The sequence below is a fragment of the Aotus nancymaae genome, unplaced genomic scaffold (genome assembly GCF_030222135.1).
Source record: "Aotus nancymaae isolate 86718 unplaced genomic scaffold, 86718_ANA_hifiasm-v0.15.2.pri h1tg000059l, whole genome shotgun sequence".
NCBI classification, from domain to species: domain Eukaryota; kingdom Metazoa; phylum Chordata; class Mammalia; order Primates; family Aotidae; genus Aotus; species Aotus nancymaae.
Window position 1 is genome coordinate 52,964,588 of NW_026988473.1, and position 19,848 is coordinate 52,984,435.

Consider the following 19,848-nt stretch of genomic DNA (forward strand, 5'->3'; position numbering starts at 1 on the left):
GTCATCACTTTAAATTTCGTGAAAGATGCTTAGTTTTATGCTCTATATCTTCTTTTGTTAAAACTGAGAAAGATGGTTTGTCTATCATTTTATTTTCCTTGAGATTTAGACACATTATTTATACCATTGCAATCAAATTCTTAAAAGAAAAGAAAATTCTACTCTGGGAAGAGTGAAAATTGTGGCAGAAAGAGGACTGAGTCTGAAGAACTGAGCTGAACCAAAACCTGGAGCCTCTAAGGACCAACCAGGTAACACCTTCTACCAGATGGATGGCAAAGAGTAGCAATGTTTTAATTACTGTGTTCTTAAAATTTATTTTTATATCAGCTGTTTTAATACACTATATTTCTCTTTTGAAGCAATTCTTTGTTAGTTTGATGTATTAGAATATATAGATTCTTTAAACCATATCTGCTGTGACTCTATGATATTCCAAGGACCACTCCAGGCACTGGGATGAAACAATTTGGCCCCTCTTCGCTGGAATTCTTTGGTCTTAGGAACTGGGTTTTCAGTCTGTATCCCCAGTCTTTAGCATATGCTTCGTACATAGTATTTGCTTAAAAAAGATTGATTGAATATTCAAAGTATGATGAGTGCCCAAGGAAAGTAATACCTTGATTTAGTGGGTGTGTCTCTGAGTAGAGGGACTATGCTGAGCAAAACACAGTGGGATGTAAAAATGTAGTGTGTTCTAGTTAGGTGGTATGGGATAAGGCTGGAAAGGTTGCCTGTGGATAGATAAGGGAGGGTGAAATTAATCTAAATTCAGTGTGGGGCCATAAGAAATCAAGCAGAGATGTAATTGTTTGTATTGTTTCATCTATTGAATGAGTTGATTTCCCTTGAAATAAAGGTAGGCACTTCTATAACTGCTAGGCACTACACTTTTTAGATATTGGCAGCATCTATCAAAAGTAAAGATATGCTTAACCTTCTATCTTTCGTCTTTGATAAAACTTATATCTAGCAATTGGAAGGTTTGTAGTTTACCTTACAGATATATTGGTAGCAGTGAAAAACCACATATATATAGGAATGTTCATAACACAGTTGTTTGTGGTAGCATAAACAATCTTAATGTTCATCAATAAGAGAATAGCCAACTAAGTTTTGGTTTAGCTGTAATGTGGAATATAAAGCAATCAACAGCAAGACATAGGTAGAGCTATATATATTGGTCAGGCAGTGTCTCCAAGATATAGCGATTGTCTGGAAAATTAAGTCACTAACTCATATGTTGAAGTACAAAAGTGTGTATACTCATGTACATACATGCATGCATATTTGAATTAATAGACATCTGGAAAGATGTATACCAAGCTGTGATCTGTGGTTACTAACGGAAAGGTTATTGGGCTTGAGGGTGTTTGGAGAGAGACTTACTATTACCATACATTTGGGCGATGCATGTTGGACACACTACACAACTTATCATTTAAAATGTGTAATTCAATGGCTTTTAGAATATTCACAAAGTTGTGCAGCCATCACCACAATTCATTTTAGAACATTTTCGTCACTCCAAAAATAAATCATACACTCCTTAGTCATCATCAAACAGTCCTCCTATACCCCCAGCCCTAGGTAACCATCAATCTACTTTCTTTCTCTATAGATTTGCCTATTCTTTACAGTTAATATAAATGGAAGCATGTAACCTGTCATCCTTTGTGACTACTTTTTTCACTTCACATAATGTTTTTAAGGTTCATCTATGTTGTACCATGTCCAATCCTTTATATGGATATATATATATATATATATATATATATATTTTTTTTTTTTTTTTTTTTGAGACAAGGTCTCTCTCTGTCACCTGGGCCTGAAGTGCAGTGGTGTGATCTTGGCTCTCTGCAACCTCTGCTCCCCAGTTCAAATGAGTCTCTTGCCTTAGCCTCTCAACTGCTTGGGACTACGGGCATGCGCCACAATGCCCAGCTAATTTTTATATTTTTAGTAGAGACAGGGTTTCACCATATTGGCCAGCTGGTCTCAAACTCTTGACCTCAAGTGATACACCCACATCAGTCTCCCAAAGTGCTGGATAGGCACGAGCCTCCTCATGCAACCTTTTCTTTATACATTCAAAGACATTTGACTGTCTCTTTGGATCACTGTACTTTTTGACTATTATGAATAATGTTGCCGTAAACATTCATGTATAAGTTTTTGTGTAGAATATACGCTTTCAGTTCTCTTGGGTACATACCTACTGGTGGGATGTCTGATTCATATGATAATCTGCCAGCCGTCCTAGTAGGTATAATGTATGCCATTATGGTTTTGGTTTGCATTTCCTTTATTGCTAATGACATTCAGCACATTCCTACTGGCCATTTGCATACCTTCTCTGGAAACAATGTCTATTTAGATCCTTTGCCCAGTTATTAATTATATTATTGGCCTTTTTATTAACACATTATGTTTCTTATATATTCTAAATACAAGTCCCTTATCAGATAAATAATTTGCAAAAATTTTCTCCCACTCTGTGGGTTGTCTTTTCACTTCTTTAATGGTGTCTTTTGAAGCACAAACATTTTTAATTTTGATGATGTCCAATTTATCCATGTTTTTCTTTTGTTCTGAAAATGTATATTTCATGTTTATTTACAATACAATTAAACCAAATGTTAAAATTAAGTAATTTATAATCTTCAAAACTGAGAAGGAATATAGAGTTCCTTTTAGGAGTTAGGTAAGAGATTTTTATCCTTTCAAAGATTTTAGAGTTTGGTGGCACTGGTTTTTATTTTATTACTGAATCAACATCCACACCTCCATTTACCTGATACAATGGTAATATTGTGTAACCATTACGTTTATATGATTTGACATGAGAGTGTTTTTGTTTTGACAGATTTTCCTAGATTTGTAAGAGAGGAGAATAACGTAAAGGATAAAGAAAACATGTATTTTGAGTTAAAAAAGAAACTTTTAAATATTTAACTAATCTGTACATTGTTAAAGTAGAACAGTAAGGTGAAATTGTTTTCAGGATTCTTCCTCCGGTAGTTAAAACAAAAGTGGAGAAGAGAAGAGACATTGGATCAAACTTTTCACAAAATGGTTGTTAGTGGTAACATTGGCCCAGGACAACTGAATTCCTGTCTGGAGAAAAGATGTCGCAGGAGAAATCCCAGGAAGTGAGGAAAGGAGTGTAGAGTCCATGGCTAACCAGTAACGTGTAAAGGTGGAAGGGTTATGAATTGAATTTTGTCATACAGGTGATGCATGTTGGACTAACTATTTGCTTAAGTCTTTCTGTCTATGAACTGAGCAAGGAGCAATGCTAAAAATCAAAAGCACCAAACAGTTAAGTAGAAGTGAAAAGGGATCTTTCTCCCAATGCCAAATTCCAACTTTACTCTTAAGACCAATTATGAGTTAAAATATTTCATTTCTTTGACTCACAGACCAATCCAGATGCTGAGACTTTGTTACTAGATTATGTAGGGTGTAATTATGTCTTTTTTTTTTTTTTAAAGAAAACTCCTGGAGATCCAAGGGAGTTTCTCAACTTGGAGTAAAATGCTACTTCTTTTTTTCCCCCTAACTGAAAGTTGATGTTTCCTTCCAATTTGAATTCAAGTGACCAACCCATACCAATATTAGAAGTATCTATGCCTTTGTCAGCAGTAGAAATTACATGAATTTTTATATTATATTGCAGCTGTTAAGAGATCTCCAAACATTTAAGCTCATCATTATTTTGAAATGGAGGTGGTTATTAGATCTACCACTACATTTCAAAACTTTAGTGTATTAATAAAGAAGCACATACATTGCTGTTTACAAATCTGTTTTCTAAAATTATTTTGATAACTGCATTTTGATATAACTGGTTTCTTTGGTAATCCTATATATTTTATTTGATGTATTTAAAACATTATTCTGACATACTTTGACCAGACAGTTAAAGGATTGATAGCCCAACCCGAGTATACGATCTTAAACTTAACATTTTAAATTTATTTCCCTTCTTTTTGGAACAGCTCCACAAAATTGTATTATTTTTTCCAAATTCTTATAAATCTCTCTAGGGATATTGGCAAACCTTCTAAACAACCCTGCTTAACTATGTGATCAAATTATTTATTTATTTAATAGTCATTTATGGAATGAAGTTCTTTGTTATGTCTTGTAAAGGACACGGAGTTGAAAAGACATGGACACCATTTTCAAGGTGCTTTTAATTTTGGGAAGGAGTGGACAGATAATGCATATAATGTTTAGCAGAGACAGCTGGGGAGTAGTGCTATTTGGGCTGACTATGAAACTAGCCAAGCTGGTAGCTTAAAATGAAAATTATGTTGTGATGGTGTGTCTGTTATGTTGGAAGTTCATTCACAGTTGAGACTGAACAGAAATCAAGCTGAGGCTTCAGTTAGGATTCCCAAGGGTATCCTGAGTTACCCTTTGGTTTTCCAGCTCCTACAAGACAAGTTAGTTTCTTAAACAAAACATATCACTACTTTGGCTCTTTCTGATTTCTTATACCTTCATGTCTGTCTTTTCAGGGAAAATACAACAGAAATCTACACAATCATAAATGGGTAAGAGGAGATGTGACAAGAGCACCTGAGACTCAGGGGTTTTAGCTAAGAACAAACTGAAATTAAATGGTATAACTTTCTAGATGAATCCAATCTCTATTTATTATTGTATTATGAAAAGCGTGGTATTCAGAATAAGAAAAATAATTTAAAAAATCTATTCTTGCCAGATGACACCAACGATGAATGCATCATCTTTTAAAGTTTGTTTTACAACACTGAAATGTTCTAACGAAAGAAACATGATCATCTTATGACGGGGATTCTTGAAATTTTCAGTAGCAATTGGGGCAATTCCTAAGTCTGCACCTCTGAATTATATAACTTTATATGTACGCATGCCTATGGTTAGCGCATAGTGACTTCTTACTGAAAAGGGCAACAAACTATGAGACAGATAAATCAGACACAGGTGACAGAATTCCTCCTTCTGGGACTCTCAGATGGCCTGCACACCCAGCAGCTGCTATTTATCTTATTCCTGGGTGTCTACCTGGTCACTGTGCTTGGAAATCTGCTTCTCGTGTCCCTTGTTCATGTTGACTCCCGACTTCACACACCCATGTATTTTTTCCTCTGCAACTTGTCTCTGGCTGACCTCTGTTTCTCTACCAACATAGTTCCTCAGGCATTAGTCCACCTGCTTTCCCGGAAGAAGGTCATTTCATTCACATGCTGTGCAGCTCAACTTCTCTTTTTCCTCATTTTTGGGTGTACACAGTGTGCCCTTCTGGCAGTGATGTCCTATGATCGCTATGTGGCAATCTGCAATCCTCTGCATTACCCTAGCATCATGACCTGGAAAGTGTGTGTCCAGCTGGCCACAGGATCATGGACCAGTGGCATTCTGGTGTCTGTGGTAGACACCACCTTCACACTGAGGCTACCCTACCGAGGCAGTAACAGTATTGCTCATTTCTTTTGTGAGGCCCCTGCACTATTGATCTTGGCATCCACAGACACCCACACATCAGAGATGGTCATTTTTCTTATGGGAGTCGTGATTCTCCTCATACCTGTATTTCTAATTCTGGTATCCTATGGCCATATCATAGTAACTGTGGTCAAGATGAAGTCAACTGTGGGGAGTCTGAAGGCATTTTCTACCTGTGGCTCCCACCTGATGGTGGTCATACTTTTTTATGGATCAGCAATTATCACTTACATGACACCCAAGTCTTCCAAGCAGCAGGAAAAATTGGTGTCTGTTTTCTATGCAGTGGTGACTCCCATGCTTAATCCCCTCATCTACAGCCTGAGAAACAAGGATGTGAAGGGAGCTCTGAGGAAAGTAGCCACAAGAAATTTCCCATGCAAGCTTGGAATCTCACACTGATAGTGAGCCCAGAGACCCTGTTGGCTTCCTACTTCAAAGACTTGCTGGGAAGACATGGAATCAATCCAGGGGGATTGGATTTTGGTGTACTTGATTTCTCAAGTCACCCACTTGGCCCTCTTCCAAGTTGTACTTTTCTTCTTTTTTCTCCTTTCTTTTCCTTCCTCACTGTTCCAAAGCTTTTTAATAAACTTTCACTCCTGCTCTGAAGAAAAAAGTACATAGACACCATGGAATACTATGCAACCATAAAAAAGAATGAAATCAAATTATTCACAGAAACATAGATGCAGCTTGAAACCATTATCCTAAGTGAACTAGCACAAAAACAGAAAACCAAATACTTCATGTTCTCACTCATACATTGGGTACATATGAAGTCAAAGATGGAACAATAGACACTGAGGACTACTAGATTATGGGAGGGAGGGAGAAGCGTTTTAAAAAAACTACCTATTACCTACTCATTAGCTGGGTGATGGATTCATTTCCAAATCTCAGCATCACGCAATATACCTCTCTAACAAACCTGCATGTGTACACCCGATTCTAAAATACAAGTTAAAAAAAGAAAAACATGCACATTGGATTTTGAATTTTCACACCAATATGAAAATAGAATATAAACCATGTCATTAATAATTTTTAATGGATGGCATGAAAATCATATTTTGATATATTAGATAAAATAAAATTATATTATTAAAGAGAACTTGCTGGATAGCCCTCTTCTTTGTGAATCTAAAATATGGTAAGACTTAAAGTGATGGATATGGTAATTACACTGATTTGATCATTATACAATGTTTACTTGCATTGAAACATCATACCGTATTCCCAAACTATATATAATTATGTCTATTGTGAATAAAAAATTAATAAAAATATGGTAAGATTCTTATTCTCAGGCCTTATCTATAGACACTCCCTCTATCCTTCATCTCACATTTCTTTCATAGAAGGAGAAGGACAATAATTCATGGAGCAATTGGATGGAGGATATGCTTCCTTCTGGTTGGTCCTTTGACACCTGACTTAAGAAATCTCTGGGGCCAGGCGCGGTGGCTCACACCTGTAATCCCAGCACTTTGGGAGGCCGAGGCGGGTGGATCACGAGGTCAAGAGATCGAGACCATCCTGGTCAACATGGTGAAACCCCATCTCTACTAAAAATACAAAGAATTAGCTGGGCATGGTGGCGCGTGCCTGTAATCCCAGCTACTCAGGAGGCTGAGGCAGGAGAATTGCCTGAACCCAGGAGGTGGAGGTTGCAGTGAGCCGAGATAGTGCCATTGCACTCCAGCCTGGGTAACAAGAGCGAAACTCTGTCTCCAAAAAAAAGAAAGAAATCTCCTGAGAAACATGCACATTTTATAAGCCTAGTAAAATCTACCTTTTTAATAATGCTGTCTATTATCACCTGTCTATCCCAGATCTTACTCCAAGTCCTTTATCTTTTGGTACTTCAGAGTCTCTCTGCATCATCAAATGATCAACAAATTAACAGACATTACTGAATCACTTACTATGAGCTAGATGCTACATGTGGGCTGGCATGTGCACCTGTATGTGTGCTTAAATTGAGTAACGAAGAGCATGGGTACAATGAAGCAGAATATGAGCTCTGCTGTCCTTCTCACACTCTTTTTAGAAGCATAAGGATCATATTTATCAGGATACACCTTCATAAAGATGAATAAAAGGGTTGTGGAAACCAGCAAGAAATAGTGACATTTTCCAAGAATAGTGACATAGACCAAGAGTAAGAAGCCCTAACTGATGGTAAGTTTGAATGACTAAGAGGAGGGAATTAGAACCTGGAAAGGGTAGCTAAACGCTAAGGGTACAAAACACGAACTGTGGACATAGGTTATATGAAGGCAAGGAAACCATGAGAAGAAATATTTCTCAAGCCCATTTTCCACCCACCTTCTAATCCCCTGTTATTGTATTCCAATTAGAAGCTAAGGAACGAGGAGATTTTTTGCATAATCCATAAAAGACATCAAACATTCTGAAGCACATAGCAAGCTGAAAAAGGATAGAAGGCAGATCTGAAAATGTCAACAAGTGAAATACACCCATTTTGTCCTCAGCATCCGCTTCTTCTTTCAGTGATTACTTCATATTTCTAATACAGGAAACACATAAAATTCCCTTAAGAACTTTATCATAGCAGCATGATATTAAGTAGCTCACACTTCTACTTGATACATAACAGAATAGCTCCCATCATGATTATTAACATAAAAACATTGAAAAATGAAGAGCAATAAAAAAGGAAATAATTAGAAGGAAACATAGCTGCTGTAGCTCCTAATCCTGCACTAGACATAACTTGGTAATTATAGCTTGTTCTTTCATTACCCTTTCATGGATTTCTTATTTTCTGCTTTAAGCTCAGCTTGCTGGAGTTTTTTTAATGGGTGTGGCAACCCAAAACGTCTTACCTGTAATATTTGAGTTCTTGATGATTCTGTGTTTATTTTTTTTTAACTATTAGGTTCAGGGGTACATGTGCCGGTTTATTACATAGGTAAATTGTGTGTCACGGGGGTTTGGTGTACAGATTATTTCATCATCCAGGTAATAAGCATAGTACCCCATAGGCATTTTTTTTTAAATCCTCACCCCTCTCTTATCCTCCACCCTCAAGTAGGCCACAGTATGTGTTGTTTTATTCTTTCTATCCATGTGTACTCAATGTTAAGCTCCAACTTGTAAGTGAGAACATGCAGTATTTGGTTTTCTGTTCCTGTGTTAAGATAGGATAATGGTCTCTAGCTCCATCTATGTTGCTGCAAAAGACATGATGTTGTTCTGTTTTATGGCTGTTTAGTATTCCGTGGTGTGTACGTACCACATCTCCTGCTATTGATGGGCATTTAGGTTGATTTAGGTCTTTGCTGTTGTAAATAGGTTGATTTAGGTTGATTTAGGTCTTCACTGTTGTGAATAGTGTTGGAATGAACATAACCATGCACTTGTCTTTATGGTAGAGCGATTTATATTCCTTTGGGTATATACCCAGTAATGGCATTGTTGGGTCAAATGGTAGTTCTGTTTTTAAGTTATGTGAGAAATCACCAAGCTGCTTTCCACAGTGGCTGAACTAATTTACATTCCCACCAGAGAAGTGTTCCCTTTTCTCCGCAACATTGACAGTGTCTGGTTTTTGTTGTTATTGTTGTTGTTTCTTTACTTTTTAATAGTAGCCATTTTGACTGGTATGAGATGGCACCTCACAGTGGTTTTGATTTCTCTAATGATTAGTGGTGTTCAGCATTTTGTCATATGCTTGTTGGCCACTTGTATGTTTTCTTTTGTAGAGTGTCTGTTCGCACTTTCCAAAAGAAGACATACATGAGGCCAACAAATATACAAAAAAATGCTCATCATCACTGGTCATTAGAGAAATGCAAATCAAAACCACATTAAGATACCACCTCATGCCAGTTAGAATGGTGATCATTAAAAAATCTGGATATAATAGATGCTGGAGAGGATGTGGAGCAACAGGAACACTTTTACACTGTTGGTGGGAGTATAAATTAGTTCAACCATTGTGGAAGACAGTGTGGCTATTCCTTAAGGATCTAGAAATAGAAATTCCATTTGACCCAGCAATCCCATTACTAGGTATATACTCAAAGGATTATAAATGGTTCTATTATAAAGACACATGCACATGTATGTTCATTGCCACACTGTTTACAATAGCAAAGACATGGAAGCAACCCAAATGCCCATCAGTGATAGACTGGACAAAGAAAATGTGGCACATATACACCATGGAATACTATGCAGCCATAAAAATGATGAGTTTGTGTCCTTTGTAGGGACATGGATGAATCTGGAAACCATCATTCTCAGCAAACTGACACAAGAACAGAAAACTGAACACCACATGTTCTCACTCATAAGCGGGTGTTGAACAATGAGAACACATAGATACAGGGAGAGGAACATCACACACTGGGGTCTGTTGGGGGGTGGGGGGTGGGGAGGTTGGGGAGGGATAACACTGGGCGAAATGCCTGATGTAGGTGACGGGGGGATGGAGACAGCAAACCACCATGGCATATGGGTACCTATGCAACAATCCTGCAAGATCTGCACACGTACCCAGAACTTAAAGTACAACTAAAAAAGAAAGAAAGAAAGAAAAGTGTCTGTTCAGCAACCTAGAGAATGGCAGAAAATTTTTGCAATCCATCCATCTGACAAAGATCTAATATCCAGAATCTATAAGGACCTTAAGCAAATTTTCAAGAAAAATACCAAGCAACTCCATCAAAAAGTGGGCAAAGGATATAAACAGACACTTCTCTAAAGAAGACACTTATAAGGCCAACAGACATATGGAAAAAAGCTCATCACTGGTCTTTAGTGAATTCCAAAACAAAACCACAATGAGATATCATCTCATGCCAGTTAGAGCGGCGATCATTAAAGTCAGGAAACAACAGATGCTGGAGAAGATGTGGAGAAATAGGAACACTTTTACAGTGTTGGTGGGAGTATCAATTAGTTCTACCATGTGGAAGACAGTGTGGCAATTCCTCAAGGATCTATAACAAAAAATACCATTTGACCCAGAAATCCCATTACTGGGTATATACTCAAAGGATTACAAATCATTATTTCCTTGCCTCTTTATATAATTCAGAATATTTTATTGAATGCCAGATTTGGTGAATTGTACTTTGCTGAATGCTGGGTATTTTTGGTACTCCTATAAATCTTCTTGAGCTCTGTTTTAGAATTCAGTTAATTTACTTGAAGATAATTTTGTCCTTTTATGTTTTGCTGTATGATTTGTTAGGTGGGTCTGAAGCAGTGCTCAGTCTAGGGACAAGTATTCCCCATTACTGAAATTAGACCTTGCTGCATCCTCTATCCAATATTCCATGAATTATGAGTTTTTCCAACCTGAATGTTGGGAACAGGAACTATTATGGACACTATGTGCATGCCAAGCACCTCTGATACTGCCTCAGATTATTTCTGATGGCTATTTCCCCAGCCTTGGACAGTTTCTTCAGATGTACGTGCTTGACTCTATTAAATAGCCAAAATGAACCCCTTTTAGATCTTTAAGGTTCTCTTTCTCTGCGATCTCTCTTCTCTGTTACACATTCGTAAGGTTTACCTCATTTATTTTTAGTCTCTCAGCAATCACTTTCCTTTGTTGCTTGATGCCCGTGTCTTGAAAGATCATTGTTTCATGTATTTTATGTGCTCATATTTTACTGTTTTAGATGACAGGTAAATCCAATTCCTGTTATCAAATTTTGGTGAAAAGTAGAAGTCCTTGAGAGTAGTTTTGAATGACAGTTTTGTTAGATACAAAAATTTATACAGCCAGAATTTTCTTTCAGCAGTTTAAAAGCATTATCCCACTGTCTTCTGTCTTTCACTGATTTTTGTGATTGTATAGATGCTTCCTACATATTCCCTCTTTTTACAGCATTTTGCTGTGATTTATTATTTGTTTGTTTGTTTTAGCAATCTGATTGGTGTTCACTAAGCTAGTATTTTTTCAGATATTGCATCTCTTTTACTTTATTTTTGTCTCGTGGAAATCTGATTAACCATGATTTAGACCTTTTTGCTTAGTTGAACTTTTATGCTTATTTATTTTCTCTCCTTTTTATTCTGTGCTTCAGTCTCCATACTTTCTACTGAACAAGACCACAGTTTATAAATTATCTTTTCTTTTTTGTATAATTTGTTATTGAGCCTACCTAGTGAATTTTCAGTTTAGCTTCTTTTTTAGTTTTATGTCTATTCATCTTTTTATGAATTGTAGTTATCTCATGAAAAAAATTTTCTTTTCTTAAAAATATTAATAATAGTTATTTTGAACTTTGAACTCTAACACCTAAATCACCTCTAAATTTTTTATGGATAATGGCAATATATCTAGACATAGACAAATAAATTGTCCATAAAAGATTGGCAAAACAAATGTCACAGATGTCACAAACATTTATAGATAAATTTTCTATTTTTTTTCTCTTGGTTTTCAGTCATTTTTTATCCCTTTTATTAGCATGTCTTATAATTTTTTCACTAGATTCTCCCCTTGTAGAGGCTCTGGATGATTTTTTCTTCCTAAGGGGATGCAGTTTTCTGTTGACAGGGTAAAAAGATAAGCAGATCAATTCAATCCAGTTGATGGTTTGTTTTAGTCTTTGTTAAGCTTATTCTATCTAGCTTTGCATTTGTTCCTAAATTATGATCTTTGAGGGACTCTCAGCTGAAAGCACAGAGTCATCTACCTCATAAAACTTAAACCCCACCCTCTATCTCCCAGCACCAATCAGTTACCAGATGCTCAGCTCATATTTTAAGCCTTTCACATGCTGCTTTCTTCTGAGTTTTCCTGAGTCTTTTCTTGTGCATACACTGTTTAGGAGTGACAAACAACTTAGAAGCATATTGCATGCAAATATTTGGACTCGTTTATCTGTGGTTCCCTCATCTTTGTGATTTGATTCTCAATGTCAATATGTTTGGCAACCCCAAATTCTAATTTCTATCTTCTCGTTTCAGTGACCGCCACTTTATGCTAACACTCTCTTTTCCTCTTAGAGAATTGATGAATGCCTGTGGGGAAAATACCTGGGTGAATGTGGCACTTGCCTTATTGTTCTTCCCTCATCCCACCTTTTCTCTTCAAGTCCTGTGTTTGCTGCTCTCCTGTATCTTTAAGCACTTGTTTCCTGTGTTTTGTCAGTCTTTTGTAGTTGTATAGTTGTTTGAGGAAGAATTATTTAAATGCAAAGTACTTCTTTGTGGCCAAAAGTGCTGACATTAAATGTGTCGTCAAAGTTCTCCAGGTGATTCTGATTCACAGTTCAAAATCATTCAATTATATCAATGCAATTGAGAGGCCAGGGGATTTTAAGAATGGTTGGAAAAGTGGTTAGAGATTAGCACAAGTTGGGTATGTAGAATTAGTGAAGGTTTTGCATTTTACTTGAATAGTGATGGAAAGCTGTGAAAAGTCTTCAAGCAAGGGAATGACATAATCTTATTTACATATTTAAAAGACTACTCAGGATTCTCCATGGATAGCAGACTATAGGGAAGCAAGACAGAAATAGGAAGATATGTTAGGAGGTACTGCTGTAGTCAAGGTAAAGAATGATTGAGCCTTGGCCTAGGATAATAGCAGTATAAGATCAAAGAAAATTGGATGTAGAATATGTTTTGGAAATCATTTGTCAGGTTTGCTGATAGGTTGAATATGAAGGATGAAAGGTAGTGAGTAAATAAGGATGGTTCTTCAGGTTTTGGCTTGAGTCACTGAATAAATGGTGATAATATTTGCTGGTGAGTAGAAGAGGGGAAAAAAAGCAAGTTTTTTTTTTTAATTGTACTTTAGGTTCTGGGGTAGATGTGCAGATCATGCAGGATTGTTGTATATTTACATACATGGCAATGTGGTTTGTTGCCTCCATCCCCCCATCACCTATATCTGGCATTTCTCCCCATGTTATCCCTCCCCAACCTCCCCTGCTCTGCTGTCCCTCCCCTGGACCCTCAACAGACCCCAGTGTGTGATGTTCCCCTCCCTGTGTCCAGTGTTCTCATTGTTCAACACCCGCCTACGAGTGAGAACATATGGTGTTTGATTTTCTGTTTGTGTGTCAGTTTGCTGAGAATGATGGTTTCCAGATTCATCCATGTCCAAAGCAAGTTTTATGAAAATGTTTTGAAAGTTTGAGATGCCTACTTGACATAAATGCAGAGATATGAAGAATGCAATTGGAAATTGGATTTGAGTTCAGTGGAGATATCACATTTGAAGATATAATTTTGGGGGTCAGTACTCTACACGTAGTATATAAAGGCATGAAACCAGATAAAATCTTTTAGATAATCTCTAATATGGGAATAATAACAATAGTTAATTCAAAGGGCTGTTTTAAAGAAAAAAGTAGAATTTTATAAGTGTAACTTATAAACTATAGAAATATGTATTTTTTATTATATTTTCTAATCCAACTCTATTATGTAATTTACATAGAAATGATTAACTGCAATGGGCAGGGAGTAAATGCAGAAGTTATGTATTTTACACATTTTCTTGGATGATACAGACACCCTTCTGGTGGACAGATAAAAAGTTTTTATCATTTTTAATTCACACATTTAATCACAAATACAGAATTGTTTTAAATATTGGAAACCTAAAATATTGGTAAGTCAACATTTCTCTGCAGGGATTATATGTGAATATCTAGGAGGGATACTGGATAGTTGAATGTTTGTACTTATTTAACACTCCCAATTTATTTCATGGGAAATCAAAGGTATATTAATTGCATTTTTTTTTTTAAAGACGGGGTTTCACCATGTTGGTCAGGCTGGTCTTGAACTCCTGACCTCAGGTGATCCGCCCGCCTTGGCCTCCAAAGTGCTTGGATTACAGGTATGAGCCACTACGCCCGGCCTATTAATTGCATTTTCACCGTGCTTAAGTCACTGTGCTAGGCCATGCAGGAGATATAAGTATGTTATAAACCCTGTCCTTACAAGAAAGCAACATAATCAAGGAGCAAATAAGTAAGACAGAATAAAAATAGATCATATGTTTGTGTGCATGTGTTTTCTCAGAGAAGAAAATACTGTCAGGTTGAAAGCAATTGAACTCATGCCATGAAAGAGGTAATATTTGAAATACAACTTGTAGGATGGTCAATTTATGAATGTATCACAGTATTTTGAATGAGCAGAATAGTAATAAAAATTTTAAATGGGCAATAAAAAAGTTTTAGGAAGAAGTATACTTGACTCTTCTTTTGTAAAACAGTATTTCTAAGTTATGATCCAGAAAAAGAATCACATAGTCCTTGTAGAATTTACTGAAGATCATATGTAATATAGTATTGTGGCCCAAAGGAAATGACAACATGCAGGTTAGGTGAGGACTTTTTATTGGATTTTCTGATATGAAGGATGAGCCTCATTTGATGATCAGATTTCTGATCTGGTTGACTAGGTAATGCTAGTCACAGTCTTTGAAACAGGAATTCAGTTCAAGAAGCAGGTTTGATAAAGAAAATGAGTTTAGTTTTTGATTATGAGTTAAAAGATACCTTTGAGGTGCCTTTCAGAAATCACTGTGGATATGTCTTACAGACAGTTGCAAAAATCTGATTCTCAAGCTCAGAGTGATGAGGTTTTTCTCTCTCTCTCTCTTTCTCTCCCTTTTTTACCTTGTTTGTGGTATGTATGGTATGGGTATATGCCTGTGCACAAACTCAAATTGTATACATTAAATATATGCAGTTTTGTATATAAATTATACATCAATAAAGCTATTTTTTAAAAAAGTAACAGTGAAAAAAAAAAGCACCAAGGTTATTATTGGAACTTTGGGGAACACGGTATTTGCAATGGGTAAGTGTTTGTGAGAAAACTCCTTGAATATTGAGAACGAGTGTTCACAGATGCAGAAAGAAAACCAGAACACAGTGGTATTTGGGAAATAAAAGGTACAGAAATATTCAAAAGAAATGCATGAGCAATGTAAGAGTTGTAATAGAGAGTAACAAAATTAAGATTAAACATTGGACACGTTAATATAGAGGCCATTAATGATTTTGAAAGATGTATTTCGATGAAGTGATAGGAGCAGAAACTAGATTTCAGTGAATAAATAGTAAATGTAATGAAAATAAAATAGAAATTATAAACTTTTTTTTCCCTAGGAAGTCGTCTGATGCTAATGGGTATGGGCTTTTTCCAGGGATGATAAATTTGTTGGAAACTTAGATTGTGCTGATGGTTGCACAACATTGTGAATATGCTAAAAAAATTGAATTATGAACTTTAAATAGCTGAGTTTTATAATATGTAAGTTATTTCAATAAAGATGGTACAAAAGTCAGAGAGTAAATGAGAAAGACAAGAGAAACGTGATCAAGACTGTAATTCATTTTTGTTTTAAGGATCAAGGCATGTTTATAGCTTGAGACAAAAGAGAGGAAGAAGTTGAAGTTACAGGTGAAACAGACAAGATACTACAGGGAGCATGGTTCATAGACAAGAGGCAATTAAATCAAGTATTTCTCAGATTAAGAGAAATAGGCCTAGATGTGGGCATAGATAGGCATATTTTTAGATGTAAGGGCATAAGTAAAAATCATTTAAATCTGATCACCCCAATTTTCCTGATGAAATAGAAGTTGTTTTCCTGAAAGAAGGAAGAAAGTTACAGGGGAAAATAGCAAAAACTTGGATATTAGTTGAAAAGGATACGGTATAACCAATTGCATTATTTTCTTATTGCTGCTGTAACAAATTAACACAAACCTAGTAGCTTAAAACAACGTGGATTTGTTATCTAAGAATTCTAGAGTTTAAAAGTCCAAAATCACTTCCAGTGCACTAAAATTAAGGTGTCAGCAAGACCTACATTATTTTCTGAAGTCTCTAGGGGGACATTTTGTCCCCTTGACTTTTTCAGCTTCCAGAGGCTGCCTATTTTTTTTGGCTCATGGCCCTGTTTTCTAATTTCAAAATCAGTAATGTATCACCTTCTGTCTTCTCTAACCTCTGCTTCCATGCTTCCATTTTTCTGTCCCTCCTTCTTTTTTTTTTTTTTTTTTTTTGAGACGGAGTTTCGCTCTCGTTACCCAGGCTAGAGTGCAACGGCGTGATCTCGGCTCACCGCAACCTCCGCCTCCCGGGTTCAGGCAATTCTCCTGCCTCAGCCTCCTGAGTAGCTGGGATTACAGGCATGCGCCACCGTGCCCAGCTAATTTTTTGTATTTTTAGTAGAGATGGGGTTTCACCATGTTGACTAGGATGGTCTCGATCTCTTGACCTCGTGATCCACCCGCCTCGGCCTCCCAAAGTGCTGGGATTATAGGCGTGAGCCACCGCGCCTGGCCCTGTCCCTCCTTCTTATCATCTTGCCTCCCTCTTAGAAGGACCCTTGTGATTAGATGGGGTCCACCAAGGTAACTCAAGATAATCTCCCTATATTAGAACCCTTAAGTCAATCACATCTGCAGCCCTTTTACCATGGATGGTACCACTTTCACAGGTTCCAGGGACTAGAATATAGATATCCTTGCAGGGAGGGGGCGCTGTTTACCTTATTCACCAAGGTCAAGCAAAAGGAATGTGAAGAAGTGATCGAAGTTTGACCGAAATTGGAGACTATCAATTTTTAATGGTGTCAATCTGTTTGATTGTGTGATTGCCTTCATGCAAATAGAACCCCATGATCTGCCTTTTCTTTTGAAAATTCTTACAGTCATTTTACAGAATGAGTTATCTTTCAGAAGCTCTTGTGTCAAGAGAGCTAAAGGACACTTCATGCAGGAAAGGAAACTGGTCCTGGTACTTCTATGGCACACGGAAGTAGGTTGTTTATAGAGTTGGTAAGGCAGACATGCCTGTGTAGTAAATATAATTTCACCCTTAATTATCAATGAATTGCTATGAGTATGTTTACACAGTTATGTTGCCCGTACCCAAGGCTGCTGTTTGCTGAGTCCAGAGTTGGACCATGTTCACTAGATAAAATCATAAAGAGAGGCTACTATGTTGGTTGAAAGATACACAGCTTGAAAAAGACAATTGATTCCATCCAATCACAATAAGATTACAGAAAAAAAAATCTCATGGCAGTTCCCCATAATTTCTCCATTTTCACTTGACTGGGAGTTCTTTATACCTTTTATGTCAAGCAGCTCTCATACACCAGGTGGATAATGTGAGATTTAGGCAGTTGTCACTGTGGAACAGCCTTTCTCCAGATGAGGCATAGACTGACTCTGTGAGTCAGAGAGGCGCAGACTGACTCTGTGAGTCAGTCTGCTCTTCAATTGCTAGTCCTCTAAACATGTATACTTTATAAACCACTGGAGGATTTTTGTATCTTTTTTTTATCTCTTTTTCTCACTAGATTGTAAATTCTATGGGGTAAAAAAATTATCTGTTTTATTTACCAATGTGTCTTCAGGGCCTAAACTGAGTGTGACATATGCTGAGTGCTAAATATAAATTTGTTAAAATGTTGAGTTCAAACTCAAAATTTGTTGGGAAAAAATGAATATAAGAATAAAACAAAACTCTACTATTTATTAGCATTATTATTGTTATTTTAATTATGTTGTAAACAAAGACAGCCTAGAAATATGCAGGTAGGTTTTAGACAAATAGAAGAAAGTAAAGCAGAAAATTATAAAATGAAATGGATGAGGGAGTTTGAGAAAGGCTGAAACAAATCTTTTAAAACGGTAGATTATAATTATTGCTCTTCAGAGGATCCTAATTTATATAAACTAGAAGCATCTCCAGAGACACTGGTACCACTCTCCCATAGAATACTCAGACTACGACAATGCTTTCTTTCATTCCTCATGTTCTTTCTTTCATAAATAGGTCTTAGTAGAAAGTTAAAAAAAAAAATCAGTAGGCATACTGGGTCACCTAAAAAGAGTAGAGACACAAAACCCACTTGAGGAATTCATTTTTTTGTGTGCTTACATTTTACCCCTTCAGTTTCCATCTAAGTCAATCATAGTTTCTGAGAGCCCAGGGTCCTGTGGATAGCCCGCTTCAGTGCAGCCTTCACTTGATTATTCCTTAAGCTGTAGATGATGGGATTCAACATGGGAGTCACCACTGTGTAAGAGAGTGACAGCAGCTTCTTGCTCTCAGGAGAGGCACTAGATCGGGGTCGGAAATACATGAGGATGGCAGTGGTGTAGAAGAGAGAGACAACCAGGAGGTGGGAGGAACAGGTGGAGAAGGCCTTGTGTTTCCCCTCAGCCGAGGGCATCCTGAAGATAGTGGAGAGGATGCGGACATAGGATCCCAGGATAAGCAAGAAAGGAAAGAGAATGAATAGGACAGTGGCTGTCAGAGCCTCCAGTTCAAACAGAGAGGTGTCAGCACAAACCAGTGCAATGACAGGAGGGCTGTCACAGAAGAAGTGGTTCACGCTGTTGGGGCCACAAAAAGGGAAACTGAAAATCCATGTGGTTTGCACAGTGGCCACTGGAAACCCTGAGAACCAAGAAGCAGCTGCCAGCTGGGCACAGGATCTGTGGCCCATGACAACTGGGTAGCGCAAGGGGTCACAGATAGCCACATAGCGATCATATGCCATGGTGGCCAGGAGGCAGCACTCAGCAGCCCCCAAAAAGAAGAAGAAATACATCTGAGTGGCACATCCAAGGAAGGAAATGGTTGTGTCTTGAATGATCAGGGTCCCCAGCATCTTGGGCACAATGACCAAGTTGAAACCTATCTCCAGGAAGGACAAGTTTCTGAGGAAGAAGTACATAGGACTTTGTAGTGCAGAGTCAGCTGTAGTGACCAGGATGATGAGGACATTGCCCATTAAAGTAACCAGGTAAATGGTTAAGAAAAGGAGAAACAGTAGAGCCTGAAGCTCAGTGGATAGGGCTGAAAAGCTCACAAGAACAAATTCACTGACAATTGTCCAGTTTTCCCACATCGTTCTTCTGCCCAGGACTTCACTGGGCATTCAAAATCTAGGAAGGTAGAAGAAATCTCATATGTTATTTATACCTCTATTATACTCTTATAAAAGGGACTTCCTGTGGCCTCATTCTTTACTTTCCTTGTTATAGTTGTTGAGGATCAAACATCTATACTCTCCAAAATGTAATAAAAGAAATTTTACCATTAGACTTACATTTTTTGGGGAAGAATTCTACTTTTCCAGACTGAATTAGCATCCATATATATCTATACATGTCCTGAGTTTTCTGTTCTCTCTAGAGAATGGCCAAAATCACAGCTTTACATTCATGCTCCTAACTTATCTCTCTTCAATAATGGTGCTAAGAAAGCCAGACCAAGCATTTATGAAGAGAGAGGTGTTGATACATAATGAAAGTGGTGAAGTCAGGCAGGTATATCTTTTGCAAAACAAAAATGTAGGAAGGAGAA

General features: G+C 37.2%; 2 protein-coding genes across 2 annotated transcripts; one reads left to right on the forward strand and one right to left on the reverse strand.

Moving 5' to 3' along the window:
- The first annotated feature begins 4,950 nt into the window (after positions 1 to 4,950).
- LOC105720099 (olfactory receptor 2D2) lies at positions 4,951 to 5,898 on the forward strand. Its single transcript, XM_012456401.2, has one exon. The coding sequence runs from the start codon at positions 4,951 to 4,953 to the stop codon at positions 5,896 to 5,898; it is 948 nt and encodes a 315-aa protein (XP_012311824.2).
- A 12,523-nt stretch (positions 5,899 to 18,421) lies between these two features.
- Positions 18,422 to 19,416, reverse strand: LOC105720101 (olfactory receptor 10A4). Its single transcript, XM_012456402.2, has one exon. The coding sequence runs from the start codon at positions 19,388 to 19,390 to the stop codon at positions 18,446 to 18,448; it is 945 nt and encodes a 314-aa protein (XP_012311825.2). The 5' UTR covers positions 19,391 to 19,416; the 3' UTR covers positions 18,422 to 18,445.
- Between the last annotated feature and the right edge of the window lie 432 nt (positions 19,417 to 19,848).